Source organism: Ursus arctos, unplaced genomic scaffold, assembly GCF_023065955.2.
Source record: "Ursus arctos isolate Adak ecotype North America unplaced genomic scaffold, UrsArc2.0 scaffold_34, whole genome shotgun sequence".
Lineage (NCBI taxonomy): Eukaryota > Metazoa > Chordata > Mammalia > Carnivora > Ursidae > Ursus > Ursus arctos.
Genome location: NW_026623030.1, coordinates 30,486,344 through 30,501,247, shown reverse-complemented (window position 1 = coordinate 30,501,247; position 14,904 = coordinate 30,486,344). Strand labels below are relative to the sequence as shown.

Sequence of the window (14,904 nt, the reverse complement as noted above, 5' to 3'; positions counted from 1 at the left end):
GCAAAACGGAGAGGGCTCCCAGGCCATGATCCAGACCACCGGGCCGTGGACGTGACAGCCTGGCCGGCGCACAACGCGAGCCTGAGCGTGACCGTCCGCGCTTCTGTGGCTGCTGCGGTCGAACTAGACACAGGCGAGCCTCACGCGTCGGGAGGACAGACAGCGAGTGCGCGTGGCCCTCGGAGAGGGAGGGTGTGGCCCGGGGCCCGGCTGCCATCCTCGGCCCCCACCCCTCGGGCGCAGGAGGAGCTGCCGGGCCCACGCCGGTCTCCCCACTCGGCGGCGGAGGAAGGAGGACAATCAGATCAGGAGAACGCACGCGACTCAGCCCCTCACCGGCCATTAGCCGCGGGCCGCCCAGCGGCCCAAGGCACGCGGTTCTTCTAAAGCACATGTAACCGTCACTAAGACCACGTCCAAGCCATAAAACGAAGTAAAATATTAAAGATTGAAATCACGACATCTGTTTTGATCACAAAGAACAGAAACCAGGAACACCCCCAAATATTTGAAAATAAGTACTGAAATCCTTAAAGCGCGTCAAGCCTTTGGCAGAAATCCCATGTTAGACAGAGGTGTCTGCGCAGAACAGACACGGGGTCCCATCTGCAAAGTCCGGGAGGCGCCTGCGCAGGTCGCTGTTCAACACCTTCGAGAGACACAAAGCCTCCCGGGATGTGAAATCCCAGATGACTCCGCCAAATGCATCTTTCCTCCGACTGAAATCTGGATAAAAGCGACTTGGACCCGTAGCGTCCGCGAGCTAATTTGCTCTACTGCGTGTCCGTCCGCACGAGTGGTTATCACGTCCCCTGCAGAGTATACGTTCCTTCCTGTTTATTGTCCAGATGTTTCAGTGTTTCTAAACACAGGCGAGAATACATAAATGTGTCAGATAGTCCGATAAAACGTTAAACGTTGTTTAGTGTTTCCAAAACGAAACCAGGCCATGTGGGAGGCCCTGGAGGGAGGGGGACATTTAGGGTCAGACCCTGACTATGCTGAGAGTTGGGTTTAAACGCCGGCTTTTCCCCCAACTGCCCACATGACCTGGGATAAATCGCTTAGAACCGTAGGCAGCTTTCGGTTTGTTCCAATAAGGGAATCAGAAAGACCATCCCAGTGGTTTAACATTATTTCAAGTTTCCAAGCTTCTAACCACCCCACTTCTCTTTTCCGACTCCAGCGACTCCGCCCTGTCTCTGGCCTCGCGAACCCGCTGCGGGGCCTGGCACCCCCTCGACAGGCGCAGCCACCCGCGGCCGCCCCCACGTGGACGCCACGTTGTACCCGCTGCGTCGTGTGCTACCTCCCTTGGGACCAAGCGGATCCTCCCCCACCCCCCACCCCCGCCGGCCAGCCCGCTCCCCACCTGCCCTGCAGCGCAGGAGCGACCGCCCCCTAACCAAGCAGACTCGCCTCTACGGTTGTATTTACTCAAATTAAGGAACTACACCTCAGAGGTAAAACTAACAACACCATTCCCATCCAAGCACCAAAAAGGTCACCCGGGCCCCTGAAGCCTCGGTGCCTCCCCCGTCTCACCCCCATTCCCAGGCTTAATAAAGAGCGCGACCGCCAGCAGGGGTGTAGCACCGAGCAGACACACAGAAGGCAGGGAAAGCCGCAGGAAGAAGGGAAGGGAGGCCGACGGCCAAGCCCTGGAGGGGCTGGACAGAAGGGGGACACGGAGAGCTACCTCCCTGCCTTGGACCCTGCGCGGGCTGTGACACAGACAGATGCACAGACAGGACGAAAGATCCCTTCCATCACCGTCTGCCATGTTGACAAATACATGCAAATGGTTCCATTTCCGATCCTTCCCCACGGCGTCATCACAGGTCCTCGTGCCGCCGAGACCGAATCTTACCGGGTCTACTTGCCGGGCAGGTCTGTCCCGGGAGCCGGCGGGGGCCGTGCCCTGCGGTTGCTGGCGTCCTGAGCTCCGCATGCTGACGCCCACCTGGCCCACAGGCTGGATGCCGCAGGGTCGCCGGCATGTTGCTGGCTGGGGGGCAGGTGCGGCCGGTCTGCACGGGACAGACGGACGGGGTGCTGAGGGCGGAGGAGACAAGGTAGACGGCGCGGGCCAGAGGGAAGGGCGCAGGGCGGCGTGGCGGTGTCCAGCGGGGGCCGAGTCAGTGCCACCGCCCGTCCAGGAAGAGCCGGAGACTCCGGAGACTCTGCCGCTCAGCTCACGTATCTCCGACTCCACCAGAACCTTCAGCTGCGTGTTGCCCTGTGGCCTGACCGAGCACGAGCTCAGTGAGCGAGAAACGCCCCACAGACGCCATCCGCTCCTCTGGATGCCCACAGAGGCGCAGGCAGCCCAACCGGAGGGCGGCCGCCGTCTACACCCCCTCGTGTCTTCCCCCCAGTCCTGCGAGGCGCCCTGCCTGTCCGGGCGCAGCGCTCTGACACCCCGCCGGCTCCCCTGCGGCTCTCGTACACGCAGCGCCGGCCGCGCCCCACAGGTCTCATGGCGCTTGATCCTCAAACCAAACTGAAAGAGCGTGTGGACTCGTCGCTCCCCCTTCACAGATGACAGACCTGGCACCAGTCGGGCGCAGCGAGCCATGTGCCCACGGTCAGCCCCGGCCCGTAGCGGGCACTCCCACCTCACAGCGCACCGCCCAGGACACACGCAACAGCGCGCGAACGCAGCCAGCGAGGCCAGGCTCACGCGCCACGCACCTGCCTTCTCCGAGCGCAGGCTGGCGGCCGGGGTGCGCCGCTCTAGGGGACAGTCACAGGGAAGGGGCCTCGGGTCTGCCAGAGCCGCCCCGGCCGGGATCAGCTGCCTCTCCCGAGAGCTCACGCCCCGCGGGTTCTGACCCCCGCGTTCGCTGAATGGGTCACCTGCGCAGGCATGCAGGTAGAAAGGGGACGACCTCATCAGTCACGGCTCAGGTCGGTGAGCGCGGGGACCAACCGAGCCTCCCAGTGCCCGGGACCCCCGGCCGGCCCGTGTGCCGCCGCTCCGTGTGCTTGGGCGGCCTCCCAGGCGAGAGGACGTGTCCGCGCGTCTCTCGCTGCGACGCACCAACTGGCCAAGGGCTCGGCATCGTGTTGACTTAGCTCCGCTTCAGAACAAACGGGCTCGTCGTCGCGGATGCGGCCGCCATTCCCGAGCCCACAGAAGCCGTCAGGGACGCACTCGGTACGTGTAGAAGGAGAAAGGCCATGACCCACGGGGCCAGTTTCTGCTCGTTTGCTTCTCACCGGCTGGCGTCAGCATCTGCGCCTCCGGACCGCGTCCCTGTCTGCAGGTCACGCTCCCGGGCCCTGGAGCCCCCGCGCACCGCTCTTAGCAGAGCAACACCTCGGACGGCGGACGCGTGCCGATTTGTACCACACGGAGTCTCAAGGAAGGGGCTCCCTGCCATCTTTTCCGTTTCCATAACGAAGAGCGAGACTTCACAGCTTGGATCTATCAGCCCAATGCCTACAAATTCCAAAAAACCACGTCAGCCTCCGCACTTGACAAAAAGGACCCAAAAAGCCTTATTTGTTTTGTGCTTGTCTGTGGGTCGTTGGCTAAAGACCGAACCGTTGAAGGAGGCACACTCGGAATTCGAAGCAGCGTCTTTGCAAGAATGGTCGTGATCTACCAACAGAAAGTCTGAGTAAAACACCAAAACTGCCGACGCCGACAACCAAGTGCAGCGCGAGAAACAGCCGTGCGACGTAAACACCGGAGGGCGGCAGGCCCAGCGGCAGAGGCAAGCACCTCTCCCCACGCGGACAGCTTGGCGATCCGCGAGGAATCCGAGACGTCAGGAGTCCTAAGAGCAACCCAACGAAGGACAAAACCACAGCACAGGCCACGGGGGGCGCAGGAGACCGACGTCCCTGCTGGGGTAGGGCTCGTGCCCTCGCCCCCCGCTGTGCTCCGCGTGCTGCCCAGGCCACTGGCATGCCGCCCCTGCTGCCCCGACACCAGCAAGTCCTACCACAGCCATCGGAGGACAGGTGCTGACACGGGACACTCGTACGTACTGCCCCTCGGGGGTTATTCTCCCACAAACACCATCTGTTTTTACACCTGGGCTCTTTGCTCAAGCAGAACGCTTAGTGTCAGAGGGCGACCACGGGCGGCAGCTCCCACAGGCTCGCGATGGAGAGCAGGGGCAGGACCATCCCAGAGGCATGTGGCAGCCCGCAGAGTCTCAGAAATACCAAAACAGCTGGCGAAATATACTTAAAAATAACACCTTTGCTTATAAAATTAGGTAATTGCATTTCTTTGGCTCAGTTAAATGTTAAAGGACATTTGGTTTTGTGTGGGTCTAAAGAGAATTCTAAAATGTGGCAATCCAGGCAGAGAACGGAAGGACAGCTCGCAGTCCACGGTGACCACCACACGGCCTCTTGGGTAAGCTCGATGCTTGGTGCCCAGTTCCTGCCACGGGCCTTCCCACAGGCAAGGGCTCTGACGTGGCAGGACTGGGCGGGGCGGGGGGGGAGCAAGGCGCTACAGAGACGCAGACAGCAACAGGGCGTCTCCGCCAGGCACTCCAGCCCACAGTGAAGATGACGCAAGCACTGGGCTGGCCTCGAGCCACAGCCACGGCTCCCCGGCACACACGTCGGCCGCACCTGCCTCTCCCTCCCCACCCGCTGGACCGGATTTCAGAGTAACGTTCGCATAAGGTCACCGATACAGTGTTCTCGCCACGACCATCTAGCCTGAGTCCAATGTACAGGAACAGGAAAACCAGGTTGTAGCGACACCACACGCCCACGCAGTCAGGGGAGCAGGCGCTTGGGGCGGCAGTCCTTGAGCAAGTCCTGGGTTGAGCATGATGGGGGGCGTTCCTGCAGGGTGGAAGCTTCCCGTATTACTGCAGCCAAGCCGGTGTGCGTGCTGAAGGCACGGAGTCATGCCGGAGACGGGTGTCAGGTGCTCGGCACGGAGCCGCCGTGACCTGACTCAGCAAAGCAGGGAGGAGAGACACACGGACACCAGGAGCAGGGACGGCAGACAGGTGATCGACAGAAGGATACGGACAGACAGACGGATAGACAGTAGAAATTCACTTCGTTTTAAAAGGCAGACTCAGAAAGGGGGAAGACAGAAGAAAAACCTATCACAAAGAGGGGGAAATCATACAAAAAGCACAAAAAAGCAAATGTTTCAGAAAAGCAAGAACAAAAACCGTTCACGCTGAAGGGTTGGCAGCTATAGCCGATGCGCCAGAGACAAACACCCCCTGCTTCAGCAACAGCGGGAAAGCAGCACGAGCGTGACTCGTGCATGAGTCTTCCCGGTACGTACGGTCCAACCTCAGAGGACGGGCTCCTGGAGGACATCGGGATTCTGCCAGGGAATCCGAGTGAGGGAAGTCGGGGACAAGGCCACGTCTGAGAACCACCAAAACCATTGCTGCTGGGATGAAAAGGCAGCAGGAACATCTGGCAGAAGCAGGGTTGCTATAGCAACGTATCTGAAAGGAAGGGAGGGGAAAAGGGAAAATAAATTTTAAGGTTTTTCGACGTTGAGCAATGCCTGCCTTTCACAGACAGTGGGACCTCACTGCAGAAGGGACAAAAGTGAGCTGCCACTTGGCAGTTTCAGGTGAACAGCTGAACACTCGGGGGTGGTGGACTCCCCGGGGGCCTGTGGGGAACGGAAGCTCGGATCTCCACCCAACCGCTGCTGGGCAGCCAGGTCTGCACGACAGCTGCCTGCACAGTCCCCGGAATGAGCCAGCCGGGAAGGGGCGCGGGGCCCACAGGGGACATGGGGGGGTTGTGGGGCGGGCCTGCGGGGCAGAGAAACGCACACATATGCACACATGCACGCAAGCACACGCGTGTGTGCACACACGGACACACATGCACATACACATGCATGCACACACGTGCACGTACATGTGTGTACACATATGCATGAAGGTGCACGTTGCACACGTGCATACACACACGAGCATGCACACATACACGCATACACACGTGCGCACCCATGCGTGCACACACAGACACATGCGCACACATGCATGACGGCACACATGTGCACACATACACGTGTGAACACACATGTGCACGCACACATATACACAGACACACGTACCCATGTGTGCATGCACACACATGCACACACACACACGTGTGCACACATGCTGGAAGTGTCCAAGCTCTGAGAGACTTGCCCTGACCTGGTGGAACCTGTGTCTGGAAGATAATGTGCTTCTCAGAGTTGAGCCAAGGTCAGTCTTTCCAGAGGGACTCACTGCTTCTCGTCCAGGGCATCCGACCGGAACATACACTTGAAACGAAATGAGCTCCAGGTAAAACGGCACTTCACCTCCGAAGCTCACAAGCAGAAATACAAGAACACAAAATCATAAACAAGCACCATCATCCTAAATAAACCCCCGAAGCCCTGGTATGCATCGGTGCCCTGGAAAAAACTAACCTCTGTAAGTCATCAGGTAGGTAAGACGGTAAATCTCACTGTCCGCACATTTCACCACTGGTGAGCGCTCCATCCTACACGGAGGCTCTGACGCTGACCGGCGCGGTTCCGAACTCTTCGCTTCAGACGCCGTCCTGCGCGGCCCAGCCCGAAACAGCCGTGACACGGGACTGGGGCAGCCCAACCCCACGTCTGCATGCAGGTGCCAGCAGCCTGCACTCTGTGTGAGGTCCTGGCCGCCGTCCACAAAGCGGGGGGGGGGGGGCCTCCACACACCCCTACAACACCCCAGTCACTGTAACCCCAACTGGGGTGTAAAAGTAAAATCTCTGGGGCGCCTGGGGGGCTCAGTCGGTGAAACATCTGCCTTCAGCGCAGGTCATGATCCTGGATCCTGGGATCAAGGCCCGTGTCGGGCTCCCTGCTCAGAGGGGAGTCTGCTTCTCCCTCTGCCACTTCCCCTGGTTGTGCTCTATCAAATAAATAAATAAAATCTTAGCAGCAACAACAAAAAAAACCAAACCCAAAAAACTATGCCTCATTCTAAGGTACAAAAAAGGAAATTACTTTAGCAAATCAAAGTTTTCCAGAGTGTCTTGAAATTAAAAGTAGTAACAACAAAAGCCAGAAGTGACTGTGTGCGGCACACAGAGAACCATGGCCGGGCCCGCCGTCCCTTCCTGGCGGCCTCACCACCAGGCCCTGGCTGAGCGGTGCGCACTCTCTTCCCCACTCTCGGCACACAGCGGGTGCCACCAGAGCCTTTAGGGCACCGGCCAGCACCCCCACACATGCCGTTTCTCCGTCAGAGGACAGAGGCGTGGCACCTCGTCCGGGCCACCCCTGAAAATCACGATGACTCGGATATAATGGTCATTTCAGTGTAACCTTTAGTTACTGCGCGGGGTCACTGCCGTGCTGCGCCCACGGCCGGGGAAGTAGCGTGCATCCCACTAGTTCTCCTTGCGCTGGCCACACTGGGTTGTGATGCCACGGGAACCTCTCTAGCGACTCTTACAATTAACAGACGGCGCGTCCATGATCCCGACGGAAGGGCACGGGAATGTGTGCGCGGTGCCGGACAGCAGGTGCGCGGCCTCGACCCTGGCCCCAGGCCCACCTGCGCGTGCACCTGCGGCCCTGCCGCCGCGCCCGCTGTCCGGGGAACGAGCGTTCGCTCCGGGTCAGCGCGAACATCTGCGGACAGCGCAGTGGACGCCGGCCTTCAAGCGCGCGGTACGGCCCCTTCGCGCCCCAGCCACGGGTGTGAAATGCACGAAATGCACGGTCTGCGCGCCCAGTGCCAGGTGCTGTGCCCGCTCTCCTTGGTGCTACGGACACGCCCAGGGGGCAGGAGAGGCAGGGCCGCCGGGCGGGAGGAGAGGGGTCACCACCCGGGGCGGGGGCGTCCCCGGGGTGGGCCGGCGCAGAGGGGAGGGCCGCGCGCCGCCCCCTCGCCCGCCGGCCCCCGCCCTGCCGTGGACACGCGGCCGTCGCTCACCGCAGCGCGGACCACGGGCGGGGACAAGAGCTGAGCCGACTGAGCCCGCGGGCACACCTCGGGTCCAAACCCGACCTGCCGGCCGCACGGCCCATTGCGCAGGCGCGACGCGGGCCAATCGGAGGCCCCAGAGGAAGGGGCGGAACCCGCGCGCCTCACAGCCGGCGCCTGCGCACTCCTCCGGTCCCCGGGCTTCGGGCTTCCAGCCTCCGTCGGGTGCTCGGGTCTGTCCCCGTGCCCACTCCCCGCCCCGTGCCCCCACGCGCACCGTGTGCCACACGGAGCACGCAGCCGTGAACGTGGGTGGGGGGCGGTCACGTAGAGGCGGCGACGGCCGCGCGGGGAGGAAAGGGTGCAGTGCCCACCGCAGACTGGGGAGGGGTCAGAAAGTGCCGGGCAGGCTCTCAAGCTGGGGTCGGCAGCACCCCCAAGCGTAGGTGCTGCTCGCTGACCAGGGAATGGTCTGGCGTGGCCTGGGATCACGTCTCCCCCGCAGACGGCGCCCCCCTCCCCCGATGGGATCCAGACTGCTCATCAGGACCTCGCCCCCGCCTCCCCCTACTTCTCGCCCTCGGGAGCGCGCCGTCTGGCTGGCACCGCACCTCCCTTTCTGCTCTGCTCACCTATAGCTCCGGGTCCTACACCATCAGCTGCGTGTAGTACCCAACAGTCACCGTCCGAACAAACCGGTAATTCATCCCTCTCTCATTAGCTTCATCTTAAGGAGCCAAGTGTTGACCATTTTAAAAAAATGTCCACCACCAGTGATCAAGCCGGCACGCGGTCCTAATGTTTCTGTAAATGCTCGCCGAAGAGAGAAAACAGAAGCGCCCTGCAGCTGGAAAGCCGTGCTGCCCTCACATGCGGCTGGGGGTCCCGGCATTGGAAACAATATCCAGGAGCGGGGCGCACACCTGGCTGTGCGGGCTGGTCCTCAGAGGAGAGTGCTTTGCAACAGAGGTCTGAACAAAACAGCAGTGCAAGTCGGGGGCGGGGGGATGAAGGCCGCCCGAGAGCAGAAGGGTGTGGCGCGCACTAGGGAGTCGTAGCTGGCGGAAGCTGGAGCCTGCTCCCAGAGAGGCTCCTGAGCAGGGCGAGCACATGATGGACACGCTATTGTTACAGCCTTAAAAAAATGCATGTACTTGGCAAACTGCAAACAGTACAAACACCCCTAGATCCCTGAGCACCCCTGGCCCCGTCTCCCTCCCTGGGGCAGACACATCTTTCCAGGATATTCTGTGCACATCAGGCATGTAGGTCAGAGCCCCGTTCTGAGCACTTCCCACAGGATTCTGCACCTTTCTTCGGAACCTAGGCAGGACCTTTCATTCCAGATTATACAGCTCTACCTGTTCTTAATAGCTGCACTCTAGGGGCGTCTGGGGGGGCTCGGTCAGCGAAGCGTCTGCTTTCGGCTTGGGTCTACGGTCCCAGGGTTCCGGGATGGAGCCCCCTGTCGGGCTGCCTGCTCAGCTGGGAGTCTGCTTCTCCCTCTCCCACTCCCCCCTGCTCATGCTGTCAACCTTAAATGCATAAATAAAACAATCTTTAAAAACAAATAGCTACACTCTAATTTACTGAATGTACATATCATAATTTATCCAGTAAGATGAGACCTTTGGAAGATTATTTTAGGTTATGGACGACACGGGCCAAGGACAGAGAAGGGAGGAACTGCCCAGAACCTATGGCAGGAGTCCCCCTCTTCTCTCCCCTCAACCACAGCCCCTGAACCAGAGCGTGGAAAGCAGGCTGGCAGAGGTTGACACGGTCTCGGGGCAGCAGAGACAAGGCTGGCGACCAGACCTAAGTGAGACCTCTAAAGCTGGCTGTAGTCAAGTGGCCTGCCGGAGAGCCTAATAGGCATGTTTCATGTTACACTGAGTTGAGATGCCCCTATGCGCTGGAGGGGGTGGCAAATGGACCCACGGGCTCAGAGGTGCTCCCCACTGCAGCCAGCAGCAGAATCACTTCACGAGCCGCAGCCCCACCTCGAATGCACACAGAAATACAGCCTGGCGAGCCCACCCAGGCCTCCTGGCTTACGCACAGTTGGCAAGGACGCGATTGTACGGTCATGGTGACCGAAGGGTTGGGAACACACATGATCTTCTCCATTGAGAATAATCACGATGGAAGAATCTACCGAGTGCAGGCGTCAGACGCCAAGCGCTTTGTGTGCGTCACAACTGCCTTGGGAGGGGGTACACAGGAGGAAGCCAGGGCCCCAGGAGCGGAGTCACTGGCCCCATCACACAGTGGGCAGATACCACAGTGCAGGGCCACAGGGGTCCCAAGCACCCCAGCCTCTCCTCAAGCACCTGGAAGGCACTTGGCAAAGGGTCGCGAGGCGCCCCATGACTCCCCGCGCCCCCAGCCAGGTCTGTGCATGCGAGTGATGCATGCAGGAGCCCCACGCTTGGCTCTGAGGTGGGGGGATGTGAAATGGGAGCCCGAGGCGACAGGCCCACATGGCCCCAGGGCCCCCACTTTTGCAGTGAAAGATAAAAATCACCAGAGTTCTTGGGGTGCTTCTTAGCACTGTATGAAGTTGCGCATTTTTAATTAAAAAGGGTATTTTTTGTTATCAGCAACTCTTTTTAAAAGATTTTATTTATTTGAGAGCGACCAAGCGAGGGAGTAAGCAGGGGAGGCGCAGAGGGAGAGGGAGAATCTCCAGCAGACTCCCTGCTGAGCGCAGAGCCCAGTGCAGGGCTGGATCCCAGGACCCTGAGATCATGACCGGAGCCGAAACCAAGAGTCGGACATTCAACCGACTGAGCCACCCAGCCGCCCCCAGCAACTTTTTTTTTTAACAAAAGGAAAAGTAATCTAAAAGTAAAAGAGATGATAAAGAGAAGTAACACGTGCAGGCCACATGCCCGAGGAATGCTGAGTAGGGCACGCGCAAGGCTCCACCAGGCCCTCCAGCAGACGGGGTGCCCGCGGGCAGCAGGTCACACGAGGACGGGGCGGCAGGGGCGTCTGCACGTCCCAGGTTTTCCTCCACATGTCTTTTTGCAGCGCAAAGCTGGGTGAGTGGATGCCGTCTCCGCAGGGAGAGTGTGGCTTTCCCTGAGAACCACCAAGCACGCTGCACCCCTCCTATGGCGTGAGGGCGGGTCAGGAGAAGCAAGCCCCTGCCTCCAACCCTGCGTGTTTTCCCTTTGTCTTCTTCACACAAACCAAATAAACACAACCAGCATCTTACTTAACTTGAATACTAGTTTCCTATGAAAGACAAAACAAAGCATAGAAAAAGGTCATTTTATTATACCTTTTGTTTGGCGGGGTATCAGTGCCCCTTTTAAAACCCTACTATTCAAGTACAAATGGGTATGTTTACAAAGTATTTACAAATCAGTCTTCTTCCTTTGTATCTCAAACACAACAGCTGTGTGGTTACACGGGGACCAGGAAGCGGCACACACTGCACGCATGTGAGCCCCGCCCCAGGAGGCACCCACGGGGACACGCGGGCCGGCTTCCTGGTGGCAGCCCCGCCTTAGTTGGAGCCAGCGTCTGTCCGCGCAGGAGGATGGAGTCTGACAGCTCTCCGGCGGCGGGCAGGACTTCAGGCATTGGGCGGCGCGGGAGTCTGCGGACAGAACCACCGCGGAGGGCTGCACCCGGACGCTTGTACTGAGCTCGGAAACGTGGACGGTGTACCCTTGACAACAGAAGACCGAGAAAACAACACGGGGAGGAGGATGTTTCCGGGAGCAACTACTGAAGCCGGCGAGGCCGCGGGGGCATCTGAGTAGGACAGAAGTTGACCGTCGGCTCTGTACACGGTGTTAGGAGCCAGGGAAGGACACACCCTCGGACGCAAGGGGCTCTCATTCGCACACTATGGCAGGGAGGGGCCCCATGGCCCAGTGTTCGCACCCCAGGTCACTCTCTCCCGCTTCTCCGTCCGGGCAGCTGTGGGTAGGGCGCATGAGTGCAGGGAAGCCGGCGCTCGTCCTCTTCCGAGCAAACTCACAGCGCCCCAGGAAGGACGAGGGGCAGACGGACCGGGCACACAAAGCCCAAGAACTTGGAACACACGCATAGCTCCACACGTCTGGAGTAAAAGGAGCACAGGAGTCCCCCCAAGCGCCCACACACAGCCTTCCTGCACGCTCGGTGCTCTCATGGCAGCACCGGCCACGCCAGAACCAGCCGGGGTGGGTGTGAGAACGTGGACCGCAGGACTGCTTCCAGGTATGCAAGTCAACTGTGATGTTAAATCCCTTCCACTGTTTCAACACTTGAGTTTTACTTTTCCCCAAATTTCTCACCCAGGGCTCAATAAAGAGCTGCCTCGATGCTTCAGTAAATGCTACCATGTTACTGTCCACATAAATCGATGGGGAAACCAAAACTACCGTCTACGTTCCTTTGTGTCACTGAAAGTGGAACATGGGGGAGGACAGAGAAAACGAACACTGAGACTCTCTCAGAGTGCCCACACAGACCCAACACGACCTGATTTTCTGGACCCAGTAATAGAAGAGAGGCACAGAGCCAGAGCACAGAGGGGGTCACCTGACACGTGTGCTGGCCTGGGTGAAAGCGTCCAGGTAAGCAGACATCATCGGTCAATCAAGCCCACTGCAAACACTTCTACTAGCTTGCCGTAGTAAAAAAATAAAACAGAAGCAAACATGGGGCCTCCTCTTTGCCCCTCAACTACACCCCCAAATACTGCACAGGTTCTCTGCTTCACATGGAAGCACGAGGGAGGGCACCTGCTCCGTGCAAGACCCCAGCATCACGAGAGACAGAAGTCTGGCATTACCAGCCCACGACGAAGAGCTCACGACGCCCATTTCTGTAGATGACACCTGCCCTCTGTCTGTGGAGGTTTCTCTCCCATCAGCAGACCACCCCTGGGCTGGGCAGGAGAGCGAGGGGGCAGGGATAGGCACCCACCCCTCACACAGCAGTGACCTCTGCCGCGTAACGACACCCACACAGCAGTCTGGGGCCCCAAACCTGCCCGAGACGGGAGCCTCACAGAGTTCACTAGAGCTGCTTCAGTGCGCGATGTTCAAACGCGAGCTTCATCCACGAGCCGGGAGAATATCCTCCATGTGCTGGGATGGACACCTGCCACACCGTGGGGAGGGCCTGCGGGGAGCCCCACTGGCTGCTCTTTGGAATGAAAACTCAATTGGGGACGGTAATCCTTCACCACGGCCGGGAGCAGGTCATGAATGTGCCTGGAAATACTTCTTAGGAGGGAAAGAAGAAAGCACACTGGCTTCCTCGGACCTGAGATGATCTCCCTCAGCTGGCCTCTCTCCTCCCCGAGGACCAGAATGCATGTTCAGTTAGGGATACGGAACCAAGCAGAGGCAGACGGTGTCAAAGACCATGTTTTAGCTTCAGGAAGTCTACTTATGACTCACTGTACACTCCACATGGCCACGTGCAGGACACTGCACACGAACACACAGTCTACGTGGCTTTCAAGACCCAGCACTACCACTCTGCGGGAGAGACGGAGAGCTGAAACTGCCCCACCACTTCCTCCGTCGGTCACCTAATACGGAAATGCGGGCGTGTAACGCGGCTCGCCGCCCCCCCACCCCGTGGTGTTGGAGGCAGGATGATAAAATGATGCCACTCCTTTGTTTCCATCACAACTTCCCCGGAGCTGAACACCGCCAACGACACCGTCCCACAGTTCAACAATAAATAAAATCTGCCCGCTCCCGGCTAGGTGGTGGAGTGCACGGTGGCCCACCGCCCGCCGCTGTGACTAGGGGCATGGAGGCTTGGTGGGTGTCTTCAGCCTGACGGCAGGGACTCTCATCTGTAGCTTGGGCTGCTGGCTGGGGCTGTCGGAGCTGGCCGGCCCCTGGGCGGGGTTGGGGACGCCGGGGCTCTGCAGCTGGCTCGCCGCGGTCGGCACCACCTGCTGCTGCATGAGCTTCTGCTGCACCACCTGCGCGGTCGCCGTCACCGTGGGGATCATCTGCACCTGTTGCCCGGCCGCCGTCGCCTGGGTCAGGGTCACGGTCTGCGGGGAAGCCTGAGCCAGAACGGTGAGAAAACGCACACGGCCTAGAGAACACAGATCTAGGGACATGGCCAATTACGCAATCTTGGGGGTGGGGAGGACGGTTTTAGAAACCTCATTAGCACAAACACTTGGTGAAACGGGAGAAGTGCGTGACATATCACAGCAGGACCTCTAGTGTCCGACCACATGGACGTAGGAAGAGCCACTGAACGAAGTCACTGCTGCTGCTGGGCAAAGGCTGACGGCTGGGGCCTGCTGGCGCATTCAGCTTTCAGTACTGTTTGGTTCCCTGAAATCTACACGCCAGTGTGATTTTGAACAAAACAGTGTTTTGTTAAAGCGCTGCTTCACACAGCCACATTTTGCAGCGGTAAGTAAAATGGCAGGAGCCTGACGGTTCAGTGACAATGGCCACTGCTGTCCCCGTTAGTACTGACACTTCCAGGACCAAGGTCACTGCAAGCAGGCTGTTTTCTGTGTTTCCCTAAAGCTAAGGTATGGGGGCTTCAGCTTGGAGGACGCATCTGAAATTGCTGGCTGAAGAAAGGATCCCAGACGGGCTCCTTTCGTACACGTGACACTGAGTTTGAACGGGCTGTTCAGTTTGTGTCCTGCTAGCCTGAGGACTAAGTGTTGTCCCCAGAATTAATCGTTTCTGAATTATGAACAACAAAAGTGATTCTCTGATAGTTAATCTTCTATTTTCTCAGAGTGAAAACCAAGAACTCCCTAACGGGAAACATGAAGGTCACTGAAAAGTCCGTGTGGGGCTCCCCGGGGGACTGCGTGTCTGCAGATCCTACCTGCTGGGAAGCAGAGGCGACCTGCTGGATGCTGGCCACGGACGTCTGCTGTTGGACAACTTGAGGGAGTTTGGCAACCTTTGACAAAACAAAACAAAAAAACCAAATGTAAAATACAGAAGAATGTGTACACAAGATTTTCCCCCCTCTCTTTCCTTCTCAGTTC

The 14,904-nt window shown here is 58.9% G+C and overlaps 2 protein-coding genes across 4 annotated transcripts in view; both read right to left on the bottom strand.

Moving 5' to 3' along the window:
* Positions 1-1,444: 1,444 nt before the first annotated feature.
* On the bottom strand, positions 1,445-8,918 carry LOC113266848 (uncharacterized). 3 transcript variants are annotated; one of them, XM_057306041.1, is made up of 4 exons: positions 8,543-8,918; positions 6,419-6,890; positions 6,159-6,268; positions 1,445-5,447 (listed from the first exon to the last, which is right to left on the bottom strand). In XM_057306041.1, exon 4 carries the CDS (start codon positions 2,894-2,896, stop codon positions 1,505-1,507), a length of 1,392 nt encoding a protein of 463 aa, XP_057162024.1. In that variant the 5' UTR covers positions 2,897-5,447; positions 6,159-6,268; positions 6,419-6,890; positions 8,543-8,918; the 3' UTR covers positions 1,445-1,504. The 3 variants fall into 3 exon arrangements, with proteins under 3 accessions (XP_057162024.1, XP_057162026.1, XP_057162025.1); XM_057306043.1 differs by lacking the exon at positions 8,543-8,918 and adding an exon at positions 7,920-8,012; XM_057306042.1 differs by lacking the exon at positions 8,543-8,918 and having other exon boundaries at positions 6,419-7,989.
* Positions 8,919-11,173: 2,255 nt separating this feature from the next.
* EP400 (E1A binding protein p400) overlaps positions 11,174-14,904 on the bottom strand; it is a 104,432-nt gene continuing 100,701 nt past the window's right edge. The window contains exons 55-56 of the mRNA XM_057305904.1: positions 14,739-14,816; positions 11,174-13,944 (exon numbers count right to left, since the gene is read on the bottom strand). Coding sequence (XP_057161887.1) covers positions 13,672-13,944; positions 14,739-14,816 — 351 coding nt within the window. The 3' untranslated portion in view covers positions 11,174-13,671. The remainder of the gene's footprint in view (positions 13,945-14,738; positions 14,817-14,904) is intronic.